At 42.1% G+C, this 23,856-nt stretch overlaps 1 protein-coding gene across 1 annotated transcript in view; it reads right to left on the bottom strand.

Annotated features, from left to right (window-relative positions):
• Positions 1–10,741, bottom strand: part of LOC109900187 (POU domain, class 6, transcription factor 2) — a 92,051-nt gene extending 81,310 nt beyond the window's left edge. Inside the window, exon 1 of the mRNA XM_020495893.2 lies at positions 10,462–10,741. Coding sequence (XP_020351482.1) covers positions 10,462–10,633 — 172 coding nt within the window. The 5' untranslated portion in view covers positions 10,634–10,741. The remainder of the gene's footprint in view (positions 1–10,461) is intronic.
• Between the last annotated feature and the right edge of the window lie 13,115 nt (positions 10,742–23,856).

Raw genomic sequence — 23,856 nt, 5'->3', positions numbered from 1 at the left:
AGATTCCCCTTCACTGGAACTAAGGGGCCTAGCCCGAACAGTCCCAGACCATTATTCCTCCTCCACCAAACTTTACAGTTGGCACTATGCATTGGGGCAGGTAGGGTTCTACAGGCAGTGATTCATCACTCTAGAGAACGTGTTTCCACTGCTCCAGAGTCCAATGGTGGTGAGCTTTACACTACTCCAGCTGACGCTTGGCATTGCGCATGTTGATCTTAGATGCTCAGCTGCTCGGCTGTGGAAACCCATTTCATGAAGCTCCCGACAAACAGTTATTGTGCTGATATTGCTTCCAGAGCCAGTTTGCAACTCGGTAGTGAGTGTTGCAACCTTTTTTTCGCGCTACATGCTTCAGTACTCGGCGGTCCCGTTCTGTGAGCTTGTGTGGAGCCGTTGTTGCTCCTAGATGTTTCCACTTCACAATAAAAGCACTTACAGTTGCCGGGACAGCTCTAGCAGGGCATAAATGTGACGAACTGACTTGTTGGAAATGTGGTACCCTATGACGGTGCCACGTTGAAAGTCACTGAGCTCTTCAGCAAGGCCATTCTACGGCCAATGTTTGTCTATGGAGATTACGTGGCTGTGTGCTCTATTTTATACCCCTGTCAGCAACGGATGTGGCTGAAATAGCCGAATCCACTAATTTGAATGGGTGTCCACATACGTTTGTATATATAGTGTATCAAAAAAGAAACAGTGATATCTATGTGAACTGCTCACAACCCTTACGTTACTGTAGGCAGAAAATGTAGAATGTACGGTGAACTCACCCCGTCCAAAGAGCGGCCGCCTGTCAACCTGCGTTGCATCTGGCCAAACGAGAGCAGTGGCAGAACAATTAAGAGGCAGCCGGTGGCGTCTGTGGGTGGAGACTGGGCCGGGGATGGGGAAGGGGACAGGGGCCGGTGCGGGGGGCGACTAGACACCCACATATCACGCTTGACACATCAGCCTCGGGCCCTCAGGCTATCCTACACTAATGCTGTCCCACTTTCTGCACCCTGTCCCACAGAGCTTCTGTTCCCCCCCAATACTCTGCCTCCACATCGCCCACTCTCATAACGGTATCATAATAATGGATTACACTGCTACTGTGCAGCATCTATCATCCCAGAATCACAGAAAGTGCTCCAGTCTGCATAGGAGTCTATCTCACCTCAATCCCCAGCAATGTGAAGCAGGGTGCTAACCTCCAAATAAGGATTTATACAACTCACTATTAGTCAGGGGGTGACACGGTGAAAATGCAAAGTTCTGCAATGTTTTAACTATATAGATTCTATGGGCATAACAACAAACATGGTGAGGGGGGGGGGGCAGAACCGACCCTCCATTCTCTCGAACAGAATTTCCACAGTACACAACATTCTCATAGTGCCGTCACGCTGTGGAGGGAGGGAAACGTACGGGATCGACTATTGCTTTGAAGCCCGTAACTCCATTTCCCAAGAAAAGAAGCATCACAATGTTATTTCACATCCTCAGATATGAAAGGGGGGGGGGGACATAATAACTTCTCGATAGCCTGGATCTCGACTGCCCTATACCCCCCCCCCCCCCGCACCCCCTCCCCTGCACCCCCGCCTCCTCCGCACCCCCGTTTCTCTTCCCTCAATCTTTGGTTTCAAAGGAAGCGAATCAGCCAGAAGGACAGAAGGTTATGCATTAGTACTGGTCATTGCTCAAAGGACGAGCGCTATAAATAATAAAGGGTTTGTGAAGGACACATGGGCTTGGATGGATCTCTGGTTCACACCACACAAGTCAAAGACAACATTGTCATTTCCATTCCCTGCTTCAATTATTTCCAAACATCAACGACCGCGTCAACGCCAAGGAGCTGTGACGTTTCTTTGTTAGTCCAACATGAAGAGCTTTTTGATATTGTTTATGGAAACTAGACTATGCAATACATATTTCTTTGAAAAGTATTATTTCCCCCAGAGTATGGTGAGAACAGAATAAAGTGTATTATAGTATTCATTACATTTCCTTTGCCACTGGCAAAGTGCCCTCAATGTAATTTGCTTTACAATATTCCTTTGTACAGCAACGCAAAGGTTAACAATTCATTTCTACTATATCTGCACAATATCGTCAACAGATCATAATGTCAGTCACTTTGAAGTGCTCAGTGTCACTATGAATGCAATCTACATGACTGGGATTTTTTACGTGTAAAACAGATGACCTTCTCTCTATGTCCATCTCCATCTTCCTTATTTCCTCCTTGTTCCTCAATGCTATCTGATCTGTGATGGTAGAGATAGCGAAGATAGCCCACGGGAACTCCGGGCGCATTAGAGAATGCATTACACCTGCTTTATGGGCATGCAGCTGAAATCATCCCAATGAGATCAACCTCCTGGAGAGAAAGAGAGAGAGAGAGAGAGAGAGAGAGAGAGAGAGAGAGAGTCCTACTCCCTTTCTTCCTCTCCTTTATCCTAGTCTCTTTAACTTTACTGAGCTGGTCCCATTCACACACTGTCTCTACCACTTCATTACTTAACCCCAGCACAGCAGAACATTACAGGCCTCTTTGCATTAACAAGCAGCCAAACCCCCTCGCCCTGCTCACTAAGCTGATTACACAAAAATAATAGGTGCGGGGGGCTGCCTGCAGCAGTGTGTGTCTTTGTGTTTATGCAGAAGAGTGAAAGGCAGGTTGAAGGAGACAAGGGGATGAGGAAGTGGGAGATAAGTGAGTGGAGGTATGAAATGCAATACATGCTGATCCTAATAAAATAAAAAAGTTCCTTCCTAGTGATAACCATATTTTTATACAGGCGTATCAACTACCACTTCGGTAATCCAAATCATTAAAATTATTTCAGTGAGGTACTGCACAGTAGCTGCCAGAGTGCAAAAGAACATAAATATATTTTCTTATTAAGATGAATGAGTAACTGCTCTTACGAAATACAACAAATTAAGAGATGTAGGGTATTATACAGTAGTCTGTCTAGACCTTTTCTTGGAATGACCTCCAATCGCATACATCAATAGAAGATTCCTTTTTTCTCTCCTCTTTTTAGTCTGTAGGTGACCTTTCTGAAAATGTTCCTCCATTTTGGCAGAATCGGTATAAGTGCAGGCCATTTCATGTAAACAGTAAGTGTATGAAATGAGTGGCCCTGTCGTTCCAGCCAGGCTCTATTTGACAGCATGATGATAGAAGCGTCACATCCTTGGGAGAGTAAATGCAAACTGACAAGAGATGAGCCTTTGGTTGCGGAATATAATACCCGAATTGTGCTCCGAGTGCCTTATTATCTTGTCTGCTGGTGTTTGAAAGGGGGAGATTTGCTTGAGAGGGGAAGACAGAAACTGTACACAGCCACACCATTTCGCCCCCACGGGGGGAAAATAGCGTGGCTTCCTAACCACAGCTTTCGCAACCTAATGTCCATTTTTCCTAGGCAATAAATACATGTCATCAGGATGTTGTGGTGCCTCATGGCTTCTGCTAGCTGGAGTGGAAGGCTATTTGCACAGCCGTGAGAAATGAGCTTTTTAAAAAAAAACGTGCGAAACCATTTCACCAGTGAAGGGAGCATGGCTGGGTGTGTGGTAGACAAACATTAGTCCCAATGACATTGTCTATCAGTGCTTCCTGAGCACTCAACCGAACCCGAGAACACCCAGAACGTGCACACCTTCACTTCAATCAACTTTTTTTGCAGCAGCAGCAGCAATCAGAAATTTGTACTTATCCACTTAACTGTCAAAAATTCTATTAAAGCCAAAAGCAGCACTCTACTCTATACAAAACAGTTCATCACAAAATAACCTGGCTGAACCTGAACTCGCTCACTGTGTTTGACGCCGTCAGAAAGAGTCACTGAATGTCATTCTCATACTCTTTCTGCTTTTTTCCCTCTGCTGCCTCTCAACCCACTATAGCTCATAGCCACCTAGGAGAATATAGGCGCTCTCAGCCATACAGTCTCCAAGGACATGCATGGATATTTTCAAGAGCATGGTGTGAAACCATATTGTGCAGGTTTTGACAAACGCCTCTATCATTGTGTACAGTGAGGTTGACCCAGCGGTATGATTTTAACAATGAGGACACAACAATGCAGAACTGATTTTTCTTGCACGGGAGATTTTTTTATGTCCAAGTGGAGATAAAGAGCTGGCGAACTGTACAATATCTACAAAATCAAAGAAACAGGATGATGAACCAAAGGGTCAAACTAAACCTAATTAAATAGAGCTCTTAAAAAGAAAAACTCTGGCTTCAAATGCACTTGTTAACCCGGCAGTATGATGACCTTTGACCTGTTCCTGTCTGTCAGACAAACAAAGAAATTAGTTTAAATAAGGGGAAAGGGGGATACCTAGTCCGTTGCGCAACTGAATGCATCCAACTAAAATGTGTCTTCCACATTTAACCCAACCCGTCTGAATCAGAGATGTGTGGGGGGACTGCCTTAATGGACACCCACGTAATCGACACCGGGGAGCAGTTGTTGTTGGGGGTTGACTGCTTTGCTCAAGGGCAGAACGGCAGATTTCTCCACCTTGCCGGCTCTGGGACTTGAACCAGCGACCTTTCGGGTTACTGGCTCCAACGTTCTTAACCACTATCCATCATGCATCTGACCAACGGGAACCTTACACTTCACATCATGATCAAATAACGTTCAGTATCATGAATTACAATGGAAATATCTTCAGATTATACACATACTCGAAGGTCCCCACAGGAAAATGCTACTTCCGCATTCCCCGTAACTCTCAATACTCTACGCCCTCTTCAATCGCCACATTTGACCGTCGCAACTACAACCAGGAAATGGACCTCTTCAATAAACGAAGATGTTGTTCAAAAATTATTTTAGCTCAACCTTAACGTTTTAATAGTTAAACGTGATCACAGTTTAGTTGTACCATCTGATCGCTGCATGCCTGAATAGAAAGGGAAATGTTGGGCAACGCACCACGAAAGGTTTTGCACACTGAAACCAATCTCCATAACCCTCTTTACAGGTGATCAACAATCAAATGGACATCACCTATCCACACATGATTGCAATTAATACATGTGCTTTTCTCAGTAAATGGTTGACTTAATCACTGTCTGGTTATTCATAAGGCCTGTCTTTAGCTTAGGTGACAGGGGACAATTGTCACATGTAGGCTACATTGACCCCACCCACCAAAGTAACTATAAATTGTGCTGTTCTGGGTTAAATCATCAACGAACATTGTGAAGTGTTGCGTCACAAAAAGTTTGGAAGTCCATCAACAGCAAATAATATTGTGGATTTTGTCTAATATGTTAGGTTGGTGGCTTGGGACTTCTTAACCAAATCAAAAGTATCTGAAACGACTCATATTAGTAGCTTAATGACCATTATCCAGAAGGGGTTTGTTCACGGAGCTGAACTTACTATGATTCAGTACATAATGGAATCCTGAGTATAGTGCTGAGACACATGGACAATCATAGCTTGGCTAATAAACTGGGGTCAAAAATGTAACACAATCTTAAGAGTCAGGATTTCTCTCAACATCCCACTTTTTTTTTTACTTGGACACATAAAACTACACAACAATAGATTGGAGAGGGAAACGCTGGAGCATTGGACATCCACATACATGATCAAACATTTAAACCACAACTTGGAGTCTTCAATATTATTTTTTTCTGATGAAGAAATTCAAAGTATAATCAATCTCCTTAATAAAACCTGCACATTTATAAAAGTTTGCTTCGGCCATCGTAAAGAGATACGTATCCATCCTTAACCTCGAGTACATGCCTCTGTAGTCTACGGCAAAGGGGACTAAAGGAGGCTGATAAGATAGCATGGACTCTTCATACCTCACATACCTGTAACATAGGCTAAACATGCATAAACAAACGTGTGCACAAAGATACAGTACAACCTTGGCTTAACATTACACTTTTTCTTGTTTGTGAGCAGCAACCATCCTCCTGTCATCCACTTTGCCCTGTGGCCTGCAGCTTCGTGAGAGGAGTTGACCTCCCTCCCTCCCTCCCTCCCTCCCTCCCTCCCTCCCTCCCTCCCTCCCTCCCTCCCTCCCTCCCTCCCCCCTCATCTCCTGACTGTAGCGTTTGGCTGGAGCAAGGAGGCTGGGTAGCCTGGCAACCACATGTCCTGACTGCCTCTACGCTGTGCCAAGTCTCCCGGGAGGAGCAGTGGTTCTGAGGGCACACCCCAGGCACAGCCTATGGGCAGAGTCATGCCTTCCTCCATCAGCCCCACAAGAGACACCAACTCTGGCCAGTCACATATCAAGACATCCTCTACCAAAAACCACCACTGTATTTATAACATTTACATAACTGTTATCATTTTGCAATTTATGTTAAATACAGTATTATAACAATAACAACTGCCGTTTAAGAAAAGTGCATTGCAATATGAAGGATGTCATTTCTCATTTAGAAAATATTTTTTATCATTGCAGTCTGTTCAGCAGAAATGGTCTATAATTGAATGTGTGTGTGTGTGTGTGTGTGTGTGTGTGTGTGTGTGTGTGTGTGTGTGTGTGTGTGTGTGTGTGTGTGTGTGTGTGTGTGTGTGTGTGTGTGTGTGTGTGTGTGTGTGTGTGTGTGTGTGAGAGAGATACAGAAATAAAGGGAGGGAGATAGAGAGAGAACAAACAAACATGGACTAATGGGCTTCAGCTGTTATCAGGAGTCTGAAGGTGAAGTGAAAGAAGGCTTGATGCTTATTACAGAGAATTGCAACAGTGTTGAGATGAATGAGCTACCTGTTAGCCTAGTCTCTGTTTTGGAGAGCCTAGCCCTGGGATATCCTAAAAAATTCATTTGAATGACAGCTGGAGCCGTACACTGATCAGGACGTGAGGCTGTTTGGAGAACCTTCCCCCAAAATACTTCTCAGAAGTTCAGCCAAGTGGTGCTTTGTGGCAACAACAGAACACAACACTGCCAGGCTACACACTGTCGTCCCCTTTGCACCACTCACATGTCTAGTCCCAAAACACACAACCTGTACAGACACACAAAAACACACACCATACAGTACCTGGCTACTGTATGCTTTATCATAACAGGACAGCTGTCGTCTGATGGATTATTCATTTAGCAATAACCAACGCCTCTCTCGTCTTTTTATGTCCAATGTAACACGGCCTTGTTTATGATTGGTGTTACAGGTAGACTGTTAGAGCATTGCTCCTCTTGGGCACCAATGGTGTTGGAGGACGTCACCATCAATGGGTCACTCCAGATGTTATCTGTACTAACGAGGGTAAGTGATTTCCTGCACTTGATCATTGGAATTCATCCAAAAGGAGATTATAGCCCTGATTATACAGTGATTATTAGAAACTCAACTTGTTTTAACGTGATATATTTGTGTTTTTTGGCAGCAGGCAGCACACATAAATGAGAAAAGATAGCATCTCTTTTCTGCATTATCGTAATGCCTCCAAGTCTTAGCACTGAGTGCAGTACATCTGTGTAGTGGGTTGTAACACACGTGCTCAATGTTTTCTCTCAGGAAGCGCACCCCGTTCCCTTAACTAACACGTATGGGGGAGAAAGTCACAATATTGCCAAATAAAAAAAGCATCATGACACGTAAAAGTAAATGAGATGTAAAAATGGTATGTATTGTTGTGCTGACAGTGTTTCAATAGAAAAGGAGTTAAGGTATTGTAGCTAAGTGCAGGCCAAATGCAGAATCCAAATGGTTTTTTAATATGTTTTGTGTATATGTATGGTGAGTATAATACATCAATATTTTTCTGTTTTTCTGGTATAATCTGAGCTCGAGGTAGCCTACGCTCTGTTGCCACCTATAAACCCACATCAAACCTTACACATACATTACTGTAAGGCCAAATAGAATAATCTACAATTATGCCATATGATGACTGCATTCTTCTCGTCAGAGTCTGTGTGTACATAACTTAGTATTTGTTCTTTTGGTACTACTTTTTCATAGGATGTTTATGTTACAGAACAATGTGTCTTTTTTTTGTATTACTATAATACTATCATTATTATGTTTATAATGTAGTACGTTAATATGAGTATGTATTTTCCTACCAATATAATCACGTATAAGTAGTACTGTAGTAGTTTGTATCAATATTATCTGTAAGACACAATTCAATTTGTTTTCTTTCATGAAAACATATTAAATCCATTATCTTGTAATTCCACAAGTTCGCATATCTCTTCAGACCACTAAAAGCCTCTCTGCACACGCCGACATTTACTGTAATTTGAAGGGGGGTTCATGGAATTTTTGTCAATAATCTTTTACACTGATGTCCATGGGCATTTTCAGAAATAGACGTTATTACATCCTTAACGGCTGAGTACTGACTCATAACCTTAAAAGCATGTTCAGATGTGTACTAAGTCTAAAAGTACTGTACCATGAAATAGCCTTTGATGAAAGCACAGAGTAAAATGTGGTCTTAAATAGACCACATCATAGCCCCTCCCATCACCCACACCTGCCGCACAGTAGAACAAAAAAGTCAACTTTAGCCTCTCCACGGTTCTATTAGGTCATTTAATGAAAACATTCTAATTGCAACACCTGAGAGAATTGGTAGAAGAAGAAAAAAAAGGAGGCCTATGTGGTGCCTTTTTGAAAAGCAGAAATGCATATCTTAGATCCGTATTACCCATATCAATGTTGGAATCGCTACATGTTTTTGTTTTTTATTACACATAAATTTGATGGCGCCAAACATTTACTGAGTGATCATTTGGTGTAAGTAAGGATTAGTGAGTGACTGAATGTGTTTGAATTATTTTTGTGACCGCATTGACTAAAAACTGAATGCCAATTCTTCCATCAAAAAGGATCTGAGGAAAATCCAAACAAACAAGTTGAAATAATTGAGGTTGTGTACAAGCTTTACTTTGAGGCTGAATCTACATGTTACAGCAGTCAATATTAGACATAGTGTTATGACCTTTATAGTTTCATTATAAAACACGTTTTAATCTCATTAGACCTATTGATTCATTGTTATGACCTGGGATTAAATTAGACTGCCTGGATAAGTAAATTAGTTTAACTAAAAGCATATTAATTAACTCGGTCACAACTGTAATTGAACCTGAACATGAAATGAATAAGAGAGATGGATAAATACATATTTTCTATCTGTTAAAATTACATCCATTTCTTACTAATTAGTATTTCTTAATATTCTAATTGTAGTATTTAAATGTAATTCCCTATAAGAACTATAGGCCATTTTCCAACAATTATTAATTTGACCATCATTTCAATGTCTAAATTGCTAATGTTATATTAAGTTATTTAAATGTGTTTACTGTATATACTTTTAATAAATATCAATTCATCTTCATACCGTTATTTGCCATTGGACTACAACAAAAACAATTGTTAGTTGCTTACATAAGAATACATTGTGATCATCCACCACTGCAGAGATAATCAAGCACGAGCACATTTCACAAACCAAAACCAAAGCCAGAGATCCTCACCACTTGCTCAATTCATAGGCATTTTTTCACCCTTATACAATATAGCCTAACATTCTCTCTAATTTTGCATATTTTGTCACAACTTTCACACTTTTCACTTCCACACAAGCAACAAAATATAAAACGCCACGTTCCAAAACATAGGCTGCGTTTACACAGGCAGCCCAATTCTGATTTATTTTCTCACTAATTGGTCTTTTGACCTGTCAGATCAGCTCTGAGAAAGATCTGATGTAAAAAGATCTGATGTGATTGGTCAAAAGACCAATTAGTGGAAAAATGAAAGAATTGGGCTGCCTGTGTAAACGCAGCCATAGATGCTTATTTTCAAAGGGTCACTTGTCACAAATATTTTCGTCTGTCCTACCAATCTAATCTATGTAAACTATACAAACACTAATTCCTAAATGTGTATGCCTATGCCTAAAGGCACATTGCAACTCCAAGTGTGATATTTGAACAACTCCAAGTGTGATATTTGAATAATCACCTGATGGGGACTCTCACAACATTCTATTTGAAAATGTTACCACACCTAAACTTCTCAAGATAAACTTCTAAAGATAAATCAATTAATCAATGAGCACAAGACTCATAACAAAATACCAAACCGTTTATATATATATACTTATATTTATATATATATATATATATATATAAGTATATATATATATATATACTTATATTTCCAGTGAAAATAGTCATGACGACATAATGAACATGTAAAACACCACATCACTTGAAAACTCACTTAAATAACTTGTCTTCTACAATACTACAACTCAGGCAACCAACCCTATTGCATCGACCTCTTCCCCGAATCCCTGCACCTCAACTTAGTTAGGTCTATCACAGTCGTCTAGCACCTGCTCCAGCAGCACCTGGTCTCAGACAGCCTTTCATTGGCCTCTCGTGCCACAACCAGTCCCCGAAGGGAGAGGAGAGACCGAGAGCTGTCCTGTCCATGGACTCACCATAGAGCTTGTTGGGAATGTCCTCTCTGTCCCTGGCCTCGGAGGACAGGAGCAGGGACTCGTCGTTGAGCTCGCTATCTGGGGTGGCCGCTTTGTCCTCGGCCCGGAGTTCCGCCACGCTCATCTCGCTGCGCAGGGAGAGCAGCGGTTTGCTCAGCTGCCCTGTAATCATCGGATCGTGGAGGGAGCTGGGGAGCCCAGGTGGGGAAAACAACAGAACAACGTGGTTAGATTTGCCTCGCAGCACACTACTCTACGCCGGCTTGTTCTCTCTGTCTACCCCCCTTCACTCTCCCATTCTCTCTATCCCGGTGTCTCCCCTCTATCGCTCACTCATCACTCTCTCTCCCTCCTTTCCCCTCCCTCTCTCGCTCTCTAGCGCTCGCTCTTGTATCTGAGACTGGTGCTGCTCCCGCTGATATTGCTGGCTGCAGCCTGCCCAGTGAAGAGCGGCTAAGGTTCGTATGACTTTGCCATTATACCTTCCAGCCTTAAAGGTTCTCCACACTTCTCCAGGCTCGATAATATCAACAGAACAGACGTGTCACAAGTTCTCCATTACACTCATCCTGTACACGCATACTGTACCTAGAAATTAAATTGCTAAAGATGTATCTGCTATTACAAAAAAAAACATCTATGTAGACAGTTTATTCATTTCTCAAAGGTAAAGCCTGCACGATACTTTCAGTAAGAGCAAGAAGTCAAAGGTGTCCTTATTCTTCTGCATTAGTCAGAGGCAACCAGCTAACGATTAAGGCCTCTTCCAATCAAGAGCAGGAATAGATCACGGCATATCATAGGTCCTCCCCAAATTACGTTTTGAAATTCCAATGTCTCACATTTTTACAAAACACCAACCACCATAAACTGGAGGGAATTAGAATGACTGTCAATGAATTATTATCAAAGTAATGTATATTGTAATGAAGTAACCTGTGCAACTATCTAAAAGTGCACAAAATAAATAAACCATCAAAATGCATACATACCTAAATGAAGCTCCACTAAATGACAAAAAAAGCGTGAAAGATTATCTTCTGAATGTCCAAAAAATCTGACAGAAACCAATTAAAACATGCTCGCCACCACAGAGCAGAGACCAGCTAGTGCATGATGCTTGCTACAAAACAGAAACAGCTTCCTCGACCTTGTTGCATCTGAATAGCCACTGTGGTTTCAAGCCTGAGGTTGCTTCCAAGACAAGCACTGGAGATGTCAACTCTACTTTCTCTCCTCCCTCTCTCTCTCTCTCTCTCTCTCTCTCTCTCTCTCTCTCTCTCTCTCTCTCTCTCTCTCTCTCTCTCCCTCTCTCTCTCTCTGCCTCTCCTGTGTCTCCTCTCCCTCGTGTCACCTCAGACTGTTCCCCCTCCCTCCTGCTCTGAGACACACAAAGAACCGCAGCAACACAGAGAGGTAAAACTCTGTCCCACTCACGCTGCCTTATTTATGGACAAGAACATTCAGTCTAAATGGGTTGGAGATGGGGACAGGTGACCAGCATGTATGGCAAGAGGGAAAGGGGGGTCAACCTTGCCCCTGCGCCAGTACACCACCACCCCCACTCCTGCCAGGGTGGTCGATGTTTTCCTGCCCAGAGGGGCTCTTTTAATGCGCTCATCAGAGGAATCGGGGGGGCTTTGATATGACATGATAATCTATGAAAATGTTCATCAATGGAAATAGTAGCTGTCATCCAAAGGCGAGCCGGCTGGTCAATACTCATATCCCTGGTAACAATGTCGCTTGTCATCAGGGCTTCATTGGTGGAGCACTTAAATATGGAACTCTGAGCATAAATGCACCTCTCTGCCTGGCGAGGTAAACACATTTTCCCCTCTGTCTGAGGCTGGTCTTACGCTCTCTCTGCATCCATTTGGGCCCACCCCCACCTCCCATCTCCTATCCTTTGAGTCGCTTGATAGGTCCACTGGAGGGCAAAATTAATACCTAATTGAATCTTGCAGTCATCAAAATAATCAATAGTTTTTTATTATTTATTCTTCACAGTCTGTCGGCTGTTTGAAAGCTCAGAGGGACAGCAGCAGGGAACGCGGGCGGTGCTGAAATTTCACAATGTAATTTTCACCGGGGCATGAGAGTTCACAAGACAACATTTAAAATAGAATAAAAATGAAGGTAGTGCCTTTTGTTGGAATGTGGGAAAAATTAAGAGAAAGGGGAATCTTTCCCCCACCAGTTATGATGAGAAATAGAATAATAATCAATGGACGTTTAGATCAAGGCAGGGTCCAGATCTGTCCATCATTCCATTTCTTTCCCTTTTCCTCTTTTCATCATATAAGGAGTGTTGGTAATGCTGGCATTTCTCTTCCTGACAGACTCTAAACAAGTGGTGGGAATGAGATCACAGCTCTAATCATCAGTTCCACTGGCCTCTAAGTCTGCTGGAGGATAGGCTGTTAATTACATGATAAAAAAAGGGCTCTGGGTGCAGCTCTTTAGCCGAAGTGGGAATGGGTGTGTTTGGTGTGGGGGCTTAGGGGTGGAGTGGGGTGAGTAGGGGGGAGTGGGGTTGCCTTAGTCCCCATGGCCTCAGTGCAGGAACAGGGAAAAGCACTTGGCTTTCACCCCTCTGTCCCTCCCACCCCTCCGTCCCTCCCACTCCTCCGTCCCTACCCTCAGTGTCCATGAAAGAGGTGGTCAGCACAGAGCCCTCAGCGCTCATCAGATATCCATGCTAATAGCTAATGGCCTTAATACCATTGTCCCCCTGAGCAAGGGACTTCTGCCTTGGTCGACCACGCTCAGCTCAACCGAAATTCAAGGCTCTGGACGCTGGAAGAGAATGATAATGAAGTAATGTTAAGAATAATAAAAATAATAAGAGTAAATGGTAATAACAAGGATACAAATGGTGGTAAAAATAAGAATAATAATTGCACCCTGTTCGGTGTCAAACATATAGCCTGGCCTTCAGAATCGAGTAAGTTCTGACATAATATTATGACAATAATTATTTGACAATTATAAGTGAATACTCCTAATTTATAACACATTACACAATTGAAATGAATAGTCTATAAATGGTCTAAACGCAAAAAGAAATGGGCAATTTACAGTGGCTATTTGTTTTCTGCAAGTTGCCTCGTTCTACCCTGTTCCAAAGCTATCATATCCAGGTATTTGACAGTAAATCTATAAACTGATTCAGTATGACAACTATTGTCTTCTTTTATTAAGGCGCCATTGACATACTCACAGTCACTTGTCAATAAGTTAAGAATAGATCATTCTTTGTGGCAGAATATGTGTTGCTTACATTTAGATCACAATTGATGTCCCCGAGGAGATAGCAGAGTGGTTACACTTGTGTGCAGTGTTTGAGTACAAGATGCAGGGTAAATAAGCCCTTCTTTTCACCTGAAGAAAGTTAGTCTCCAAATAATAATAAAAAGCACACGGAGAAGTTGTCTGTGAGAAGTTACAGTGAGAAGTTGTCTGTGAGAAGTTACAGTGAGAAGTTGTCTGTGAGAAGTTACAGTGAGAAGTTACAGTGAGAAGTTGTCTGTGAGAAGTTACAGTGAGAAGTTGTCTGTGAGAAGTTACAGTGAGAAGTTGTCTGTGAGAAGTTACAGTGAGAAGTTGTCTGTGAGAAGTTACAGTGAGAAGTTGTCTGTGAGAAGTTACAGTGAGAAGTTGTCTGTGAGAAGTTACAGTGAGAAATCCTCTGAGATTTAGAAAAACAAATGCCTATACAAGGAGCGTTAAAAGAGAATATGCTTCAGCAAAAACGAGTGATGTCATTGTCACCAATGCTGGCGGGTGGAAGGATAATGCTGGTGAAATGGAAGGATAATGCACCCTACGCCCCAGAGGTATTGTATAATGTCCCATCCAGCACCTCTATGGCATGCTGCATGTGCTATGAGTGATGATGATTTGTCTCCCCCTTAGGGTAGGGAAACATACTGTTTATCCACCCATTCCCCCACTATGGCACGTCTGTTGTGCACTGGGCGGCTTTTACAGTAGTGTCCAGCTATTCCCATGTTAAGACAAAACTATATAAATAAATAACTGAAAAAAGGTCAAGTGAAATATCAAATATACAGTATTTTCAATAAATATGCTCTGATGCTTTCTTATCCTTTATAGACATGTGACTCCAGTGCAATTCATTAAGATTTCTTCATCAAGTGATACCGGTATCATACAGTGAACGGATGGCTAACTTGAAATTTAATGTAAGGTATCTCTCCCGTAAGCACATTATTCTCTGAATGGAATAGGACGACTTTTCCCAGAATGACCGTTTAAACCATCCAAAAGGAAAATGTACGTCTCTCTTTCATATTTCTCATTAATAATCAATGATTAAGGTTCCCTACCTCCACTAAAATAAAAAAACCGCTCCAAAATGCCATGCCATAATGGATCAGCGCAGGCCGAAGACTATCAAAGACTGTATATTAAAAAGAGTTCTTTGAAGCCTGCAAACCAGGAGACACAGCAGATCCACAACAAATAAAATAACCTGATTGGCCAGGAGTGTGTTTTTTTGTTACATCAATCCACAGTGCTGACATTCTGGAGCATCAAAGCTTTTGCTGTGTCTAATCTGACTCCTCCTACAAGGGCAGGGGAAGCTTTCCCTGTGGAAAATGCAACAAGCTTTTGGTCGTGTTCCTCTGCTCAGACGTTGCTGACCAGATCTTACGATACCTGGATAGGTATTTTATGTATCAGCTAACCATATCATATGATATAGCAATCTGGTGCCCGACGGCACCAGATTGGTTGGTGCATGCAACATCTGAGCAGGGGAAAGCTACCTTTACCTTTACCTTTACCTTTACCTTTACCTTTACCTTTACCTTTACCTTTACCTTTACCTTTACCTTTACCAGTGTGACATATGACTGGTCATTTCGAAACGCATCTCCCTCAGGATTCTACAGAACAGGTCTAACCTACACTACATACTGTAGATCTGCTCAAAACCGGCTTAATGACACAGCAATGTATCAACTTTAAGAAGGTAACTTCATCTTCATGTTAATTCCAATATCTACTGTAGTCTGCATGTACCCAAAATCTGCAATTAGATTTAATTTAAAAAACAAAACATTACAAACTCAGACAGCTGTGCAGAGGGGGAAAAAAGAGAGGGAAATAGAGAGGGGTATCACTGGGCCAACGTTACATTTGCCACTATCACGACTGAAAGGCCCAGAGAGCCACACAGCACCATGGGAGTTTAAAGTCAACTTACCCCAGCCTCCCCCAGCCACCCCTGGGACCTGCACCATAACCACATTCTCATGAAAGGCGTGAAAATCTGATTTCCCAAAAAGGATTGGTAATTTTCTATGAGGGAAGAGGCAGCGATCGATAAATCATTGCTAAATAGATTGTAACGAAAAAAATGATTCCCCACTGGTGTCAGTGCATTAGAAGTCTCCTGAGGATGGATAAGAGGAGGTGGAGGTGGAACTCAATCTCAATAAACCAGATACAAATCATGCCTATAGCACCCATCTGGACCCAAGCCACACCACTACCACAGCAGAGTAAAGCCTTATAAATATCATTCTAGTTTGAGAGGCAGGAGAATGAGCACAAATGTTTTTACTCTACTGGTTCCCACGTGTTTGTTTTGTCTGATGCCCCCTCCCAACAATAAATACAATATGAGCCTATCATTGCCTGTAATGTTCTCTCTGGCCAAGCTGGCAACGGCAGCCTCAGATGCCAGGAGTGACTTCTTGCAGTGAACGTCATTGAAAGAATCACTTCATTGAGTTTTCATGTCAACAGGGAGTGTTAGTCATTCACTGTCTAATACAAACTAATTGCAGAAGGGGGCAGTGGGTCGGATCTACTGTTGGTTGATCATAATTAGGGGAGAAGCAATACGCTGAATGTCAACTAGAGGAAGATATTGTTTTCCTGCTTAGATAGAAATTAATAGCTGATCCCAGCCCACATCTATCACATTTGAATGGAGATACTTTTTGTTGTAAAACATTACATTTATACCTTATTTGACATTAATGACAAGTTGGACAATAACATATTCCATTCCATTAATGATAATTTGGACAATAACACATTGTATTCCATTAATGATAAGTTGGACAATAAAACATTATATTCCTCTTGATACCTTGACAATAACTATTCTTTCACTGGCTCAACGCTTCTAGGCAAGCAACACTGCACCACGCGTGAGAGCACCAGCTGTTCATGCTCTCCCTAGCCGATGTAAGAAAGACCTTTAAACAAGGCCGCAGGGCCAGACGGATTATCAAGACGCGTACTCAGAGCATATGCTGACCAGCTGGCAAGTGTCTTTATTGACATTTTCAACCTCTCCCTGACCCAGTCTGTAATATGTACATGTTTCAAGCCAACCACCATAGTCCCTGCACCAAAGAGCGCTAAGGTAACATGTCTCAATGACTACCGCCCTGTAGCACTCACATCTTTAGCCATGAAATGCTTTGAAAGGCTGGTTATGTATCACATCACCACCATCATCACAGAAACCCTGGACACACTTCAATTTGCATACTGCCCCAACAAATCCACAGATTACGGAATCTCTATTGCACTCCACACTGCCTATTCCCACCTGGACAAAAGGAACACCAACTTCAGAATGCTGTTCATTGACTACAGCTCAGCGTTCAACACCACAGTGCCATCACCAAGCTAAGGACCCTAGGACTGAAGACCTCCCTCTGCAACTGTATCCTGGACTTCCTGACAGGCTACCCCAGGTTGTCATGGTAGTTTAACACATCTGTCACTCTGCCCCTCAACACGGGGTCCCCTCAGGGGTGCATGCTTAGTCCCCTCCTGTTCTCCCTGTTCACCTACGACTGCGTGGCTGCGCACGACTCCAACACCATTATTAAGTTTGCCAACAACATGACGGTGGTAGGCCTGATCACCGGCGACGATGAGACAGCCGCACTGCCAGGACAACAACCTCTCCCTCAACGTGGGTAAGACAAAGGAGCTTATCGTGGACTACAGGAAACGATCAACATGGCTGTAGTGGATGTGAATGACAGGGCTGTCATTCACATCGACAGGGCTGTAGTGGAGCGGGTTGAGAGCTTCAAGTTCCTCAGTTCCTCTGTGTCCACACCCCGAAGGACCTATCATGGTGCAAACCGTCGGCAGTTGGTGATGTTTTTTTTCATGAGCATGTCCTTACTTCTATTGCAGCATGTTGGACGACTGTCATTCATGTTCCATTCACCCAGTTCAATGTAACAACCATAGGTTTAGGCTACTACATGATACTTTTCCTATACCCATCAGATTTTCCCTATACCCATCATGAGGTTGCTACAACTTAGCCTACGAATTAAAGTCTACAACGTAGGTGCACACAGGTCGAGAGAAAAAATTGAGGTGACAGACAGTAACACATGGACAGACAGCGATACATTCAATACCTCCTTGTACACTCCTTCCTGCATCTAGCTGATCTAGGGTATAATCATTAGTCCAATAGTTGCAAACAAGAATTTCAATTGGACAAATTCAGGTATGTTTATCCCCGTTTTGCTCCGTTTGCTTCCGTTTAAGAAATGTTTTTCAACAGAATCGGTGGAATGAATACACCCCTGTACATCACTGAGGCCGAACTCCCTGCCATTCATGACCTCTATACCAGATGGTGTCAGAGGAAAGCCCTAAAAATTGTCAAAGACTCCAGCCCTCCAAGTCCTAAACTGTTCTCTCTGCTGCCGCACGGCAGAACAACTTCTAACCCCAAGCCAATAGACTCCTGAACAGTTCATCAATTGGCTACCTGGACTATTTACATTTGTATATATTTTTTGCACTGATTATATTGCACTGGCTCTATGCACACTCACTAGACTTCATTCACTCACATGTACTACACTGACACTACAACACACACACATACACAAACATGCATATTGACGCCAAACACACACAGTCACACAGACACACTTTCATACTCTTTACACACACTGCCTGCACTTATTATCTATCCTGATTCCCTAGTCACTTTTACCCCTACCGACATGTACCTACAACTACCTCGTGCCGCTGCACATTGACTCGGTTCAGGTGCTCCTTGTATATAGCCTCGTTATTGTTATTTTATTGTGTTACTATTTCCTTTATTGAATTTTTTAGCATTTGTCTTACTTTTTAACTCGGCATTGTTGTGAATGGGCTTGTAAGTAAGCATGTCACGGTAAAGTCTACGCCTGTTGTATTCCGCTCATGTGACCAATACAATTTGATTTCATTTTGACTAATATAGTTAACCTAAATGTGTGTGTTGGCTACCTTGTTTAATATATTATACTAGATGCATAATGCTCTCAAGGCTCTACTTCGCAGAATAGCTGTAACAGGCGTTGCTAAAAGCAGTACATTATTATTATACCCTACTCAGTTATTTATTATCAAAACAATTGGGCATCTATACTGAACAAAAATTGCAATATGTAAAGTGTTGGTCTCATGTTTCATGAGCTGAAATAAATGTGTTTACAATCCTGCTAGAGAGCATTTATCCTTTGCCAAGATAATCCACCCTGTAACGATCCTCTTCCTGTGAATGACTGGACCAAGGTGCAGCGTGAGACGTGTTCATGATATTTTATTAAAATCAGAACACTAGAACAAAAAATAACAAAGAGGAAAACAAACAGTTCTGTAAGGAAACTAACTATACAGAAAACAACTACCCACAAAACCCATGTGGGCAAGAGCTACCTAAGTATGGTTCCCAATCAGAGACAACGATAGACAGCTGTCCCAGATTGAGAACCATACCCGGCCAAAAACAAAGAAATACAAAAACATAGAAAAAAGAACATTGAATGCCCACCCTAGTCACACTCTGGCCTAACCAAAATAGAGAATAAAAGCCTCTATGGCCAGGGCGTGACACACCCCCTTGACAGGTGTGGCATATCAAGAAGCTGACTAAACAGCCTGATCATTACACAGGTGCACCTTGTGCTGGAGACAATAAATGGCCACAACACAATGCCACAGATGTCTCAAGTTTTGAGGGAGCTTGCAATTGGCATGCTGACTGCAGGAATGCCTATCAGAGCTTTTGCCAGAGAATGTTATTTTCATTTCTCTACTATAAGCCATCGTTTTAGAGAATTTGGCAGTACATCCAAACAGCCTCACAACCACGTGTAACCACCAGGACCGCCACATCCAGTTTTTTCACCTGCGGGATCGTCTGAGACCAGCCAGCTGGACAGCTGATGAAACTGAGGAGTATTTCTGTCTGTAATAAAGCCTTTTTGTGGGGAAAAACTCATTCTGATTGGCTGGACCTGGCTCCCCTGTGGGTGGGCCGGTGCCCTTCCAGGCCCATCCATGGTTGCGCCCCTGCCCAGTCATGTGAAATCCATAGATTAGGGCCTAATTCATTTATTTCCATTGACTGATTTCCTTATGAACTGTAACTCAGCAAAATTGTTGAAGTGGTTGCATATTGCGTTTATATTTTTTGATCAGTATATTATGTCCCGGGGCCTCCCGAGTAGTGCAGCGGCCTAAGGCAATGCATTGCAGTGCTTGAGGTGTCACTACAGACCCGGGTTCGATTCCAGGCTGTGTCACAACTGGCTGTGATCGGGAGTCCCATAGGGCGGTGCACAATCGGCCCAGCGTCGTCCAGGTTAGGGGAGGGTTTGGCCGGGAGGGCTTTACTTTGCTCATCTCGCTGTAGTGACTCCTTGTGGCGGGCCGGGCGTCTGCAGGCTGACTTTGATCGTCAGTTGAACGGTGTTTCCTCCGACACAAGGAGGCTTCCGGCTTCCGGGTTAAGCGGGCAGGTGTTAAGGAGCGAAGTTTGATGGGTCATGTTTCGGAGGACGCATGACTCGACCTTCGACCTCTCCCGAGCCCCTTCGGGAGTTGCAGCAATGAGACAAGAACATAATTGAAATTTGGAGAAAAAGGGGGTAAAATACAACAACAAAAATTATAGTATATTATGTCCCACTACTCTGGAGAATTGGCCCTCAAATGTAGGCCTAGGTCATGGCCAAATATTCGTAGCCTATGTGCTGATGTCATTATATGCACCAAATAAAATTCATAGACCTTCCTCAAATGTTTGTTTAATTCATTTGAGATTATAGAGATTACAATGTATCTTATTGTTATTGACACAAAAGGCAGGTGTTTCATAATATTTTAACAAGATGATTTCATCTGGCAATGTTGACCACCAAAACTTTTAAGAGTAGGAAGTCCCATATGACAAACGTTTACTGGTAAACAGCTGAGCGAGGTTCTAAAATGTGGCATAACAACTACGTATATAACCATTCACAAATGACATTGAAATACATGAACCTATATTTATGGATACAACTTATACTAGGCTACTTATTGCAAAGGTTACTTTGGACTACCTTCCGTTTCAACAAAGATAATGATTGATTTCAAGCCAGATTTATTTTAGAAAAAAAATATTTTTTGAAACATTTAATTTTCTTTGTGGAGCGGACCGGTCAGTTTTCATGACGTCATATGCTGACAGAAATGGCAAATTGCATTGTTTACAAGAGTGAATTTGCTTACATATCATAGTCTGTACATGTGTATACTTTTTAATTTTATTTACTTCGTTTTTTGTAGTTTTTTTTCTATTATTCAAGTAAGTTTACTCTGTTATCCTGAATATTGCCCTGTATTTGTGAAAAAATGCATAGAATCAACACAAAGGCAACACTGATAAGCTTACCCTTGGAGAACCCAGATTTGGTAGCCTATAAATGTCCAGAACTGGATAGAAATATAAAAGGGAAATGTGTACTTATGAGGTGCTTTTAAGGCAAGGTGACAACAAATGTTCCTTATCTGATACCTGCAGGGCCAAAGTCTCTCATGTGTTCACAGTAGACCAGCATGGAGTATTGATTTGTCCAGAATCACTCAGATCTGAGAGAAATGTGTTGATTGTTTCCCAGTAGTTCCCTCTTTTAGTGATGCGGTGGGATAGAAGAAGTAAGAGGTAAAGCCATCTCTGCCAAGATGCAGCTCTCTGTTTGCATCAATTTGGGGAGTTAAAGCCCTATAGTAAGACCGAGGATTGAAATGCATGCAGCGCATTTGGAAGGTATTCAAACCCCTTGACTTTTCCACATTTTGTTACACTACAGCCTTACTCTAACTTTTATTAAATATTTTTTTTAAATAGTAATCTACACACAATACCCCATAATGACAAAGCAAAAACAGGTTTTTTGACATTTTTGTGAAATTATTAAAAATAAAAAAACAGAAATATCTTATTAACATAAGTATTCAGAGCAATTGCTATTAGACTTGAAATTGAGCTCAGGTGCATCCTACTACCACTGATAGTCCTTGAGATGTTTCTACAACTGGACCTAGCCATGAGGTCAAAGGAATTGTCAGTAGAGCTCTGAGACAAGATTGTGTCGAGGCACAGATCTAGGGTAAGGGTACCAAAAACATTCTGCAGCATTGAAGATCCCCAAGAACACAGTGGCCTCCATCATTCTTAAATGGAAGAACTTTTGAACCACCAAGACTCTTCCTATAGCTGGCTGCCCTGCCACACTGAGCAATTGGGAGAGAAGGGCCTTGGTCAGGGAGGTGACCAAGAACCCAATGGTCACTCTGACAGAGCTCTAGAGTTCCTCTGTGGAGATTGGAGAACCTTCCAGAAGGTCAATCATCTCTGTAGCACTCCACCAATCAGGCCTTTATGGTAGCGGCCAGATGGAAGCCACTCCTCAGTAATAGGCACATGACAGCCTGCTTGGAGTTTACCAAACGGCACCTAAAGACTCTCGGCATTCAGGCCAAACAGCTCAGTCCAGAGAATCTTGTTTGTCATGGTCTGTGAGTCCTTTATGTGCCTTTTGGCAAACTCCAAGCGGGCTGTCGTGCATTTTACTGAGGAGTGGCTTCTGTCTGGCCACTCTACCACAAAGGCCTGATTGCTGTAGTGCTGCAGAGATGGTTCTCCCATCTCTATAGAGGAAATCTGGAGCTCTGTCAGAGTGACCATTGGGTTTTAATAATTGGCGCATTAATTAATTAGCGACAGTCTTTATGCCCTTCCACAAATCTGTTTCATGTCTCAGGTAGCTCGTGAAAGCAAGCATGGTTAGAATGCAATAATTGACAAATATTTGACATATTCAAATAATTCCCATGTGCCAACGTATAGTCACGGTCGGTGCCATGGTGAAACCTGCACTCCTGTAGATCTGTTCTGCAAAGAAACATTATTTGTATAGTTAAAAAAAAGGCAATTTCGCTAGCTGTAGGCATTTAGAATTAAATGTGGAGTGGAGTTTTAAAGTTACGGGATGACATCACGTGCCCTGCGTACCTTCAAAATGATTCAGCAATCATAATTTCTTTGAAAAAAATATTTACATCATCATTTGTTGCAAATAAAGAAAGCTCAACAAATGAAAAATCCACCCCTGTCGAATGTATAAAAGTGTTGTCGATCTCTAGAACATTTCTGCTATATCTGCAATTGCCATTACACATATCGAAATGAATTTTTTGCGACATTGCTTTTGTCCAATAAAAATGGGTCAATGGAAACATGGCAGCAAAACTATTTTAGATTTTTCAGTTGTCTAAACTAATCATGGCCGAATACTGACCGGGCACGCAGGGCATGTGCCCAGGGGCTCTGACCTCCTTACTCTCACTCATATATCATTAACATGACATACGTCATGGCAAAATGTGTAGAATTGCATGAAATTTGCTTTAAAACTGCAAAAATGTATCTCTGCCCCATGGCAAATTAAGTAGAATTGCATGAAATATGTTATAAAAGGGCAACATGTTCTCTCCGCCCCATGGCAAAATGTGTCATTCTGCAGAAAGCTTGCTTTAAAACTGATTTTTTTTTAAATTTTATAAGTAAAATTATTTGAATTGCATGAAATTTGTTATAAAATTGCAGCAAAAAAATCCGCCCCATGGCAAAATGTGTAAAACGTAAAATGTTCTCTCCGCCGTCAAGAGAGGACACACAAAAAATGTGCCCGCTTGGTGGGGGTATCACTTAGGTATCCCAAAATGCTAGAGCAGGCCCTGATGTGGACCACCAAAACATTTCACAGGATGTCCCACTTGGTAAACATTTTATGGTAAACACCTTTGTTATTGATCATGTTGTTTAATTAGCTTCTTGATATGCCACACCTGTCAGGTGGTTACTGTAGATTATCTTGGCAAAGGAGAAATGCTCACTAAGAGGGATGTAAACACATTTCTGCACAGAATTTGAGAGCAATTTGCTTTTTGTGCATATGGAAAAGTTCTGGGATCTTTTCCTTGACCTCGTAAATCATGGGAACAACACTTTACATGTTGTGTTTATATCTTTGTTCAGTATACATA

Source organism: Oncorhynchus kisutch, linkage group LG11 (assembly GCF_002021735.2).
Source record: "Oncorhynchus kisutch isolate 150728-3 linkage group LG11, Okis_V2, whole genome shotgun sequence".
Taxonomy (NCBI): domain Eukaryota; kingdom Metazoa; phylum Chordata; class Actinopteri; order Salmoniformes; family Salmonidae; genus Oncorhynchus; species Oncorhynchus kisutch.
This window is presented reverse-complemented; position numbering and strand designations above follow the sequence as displayed.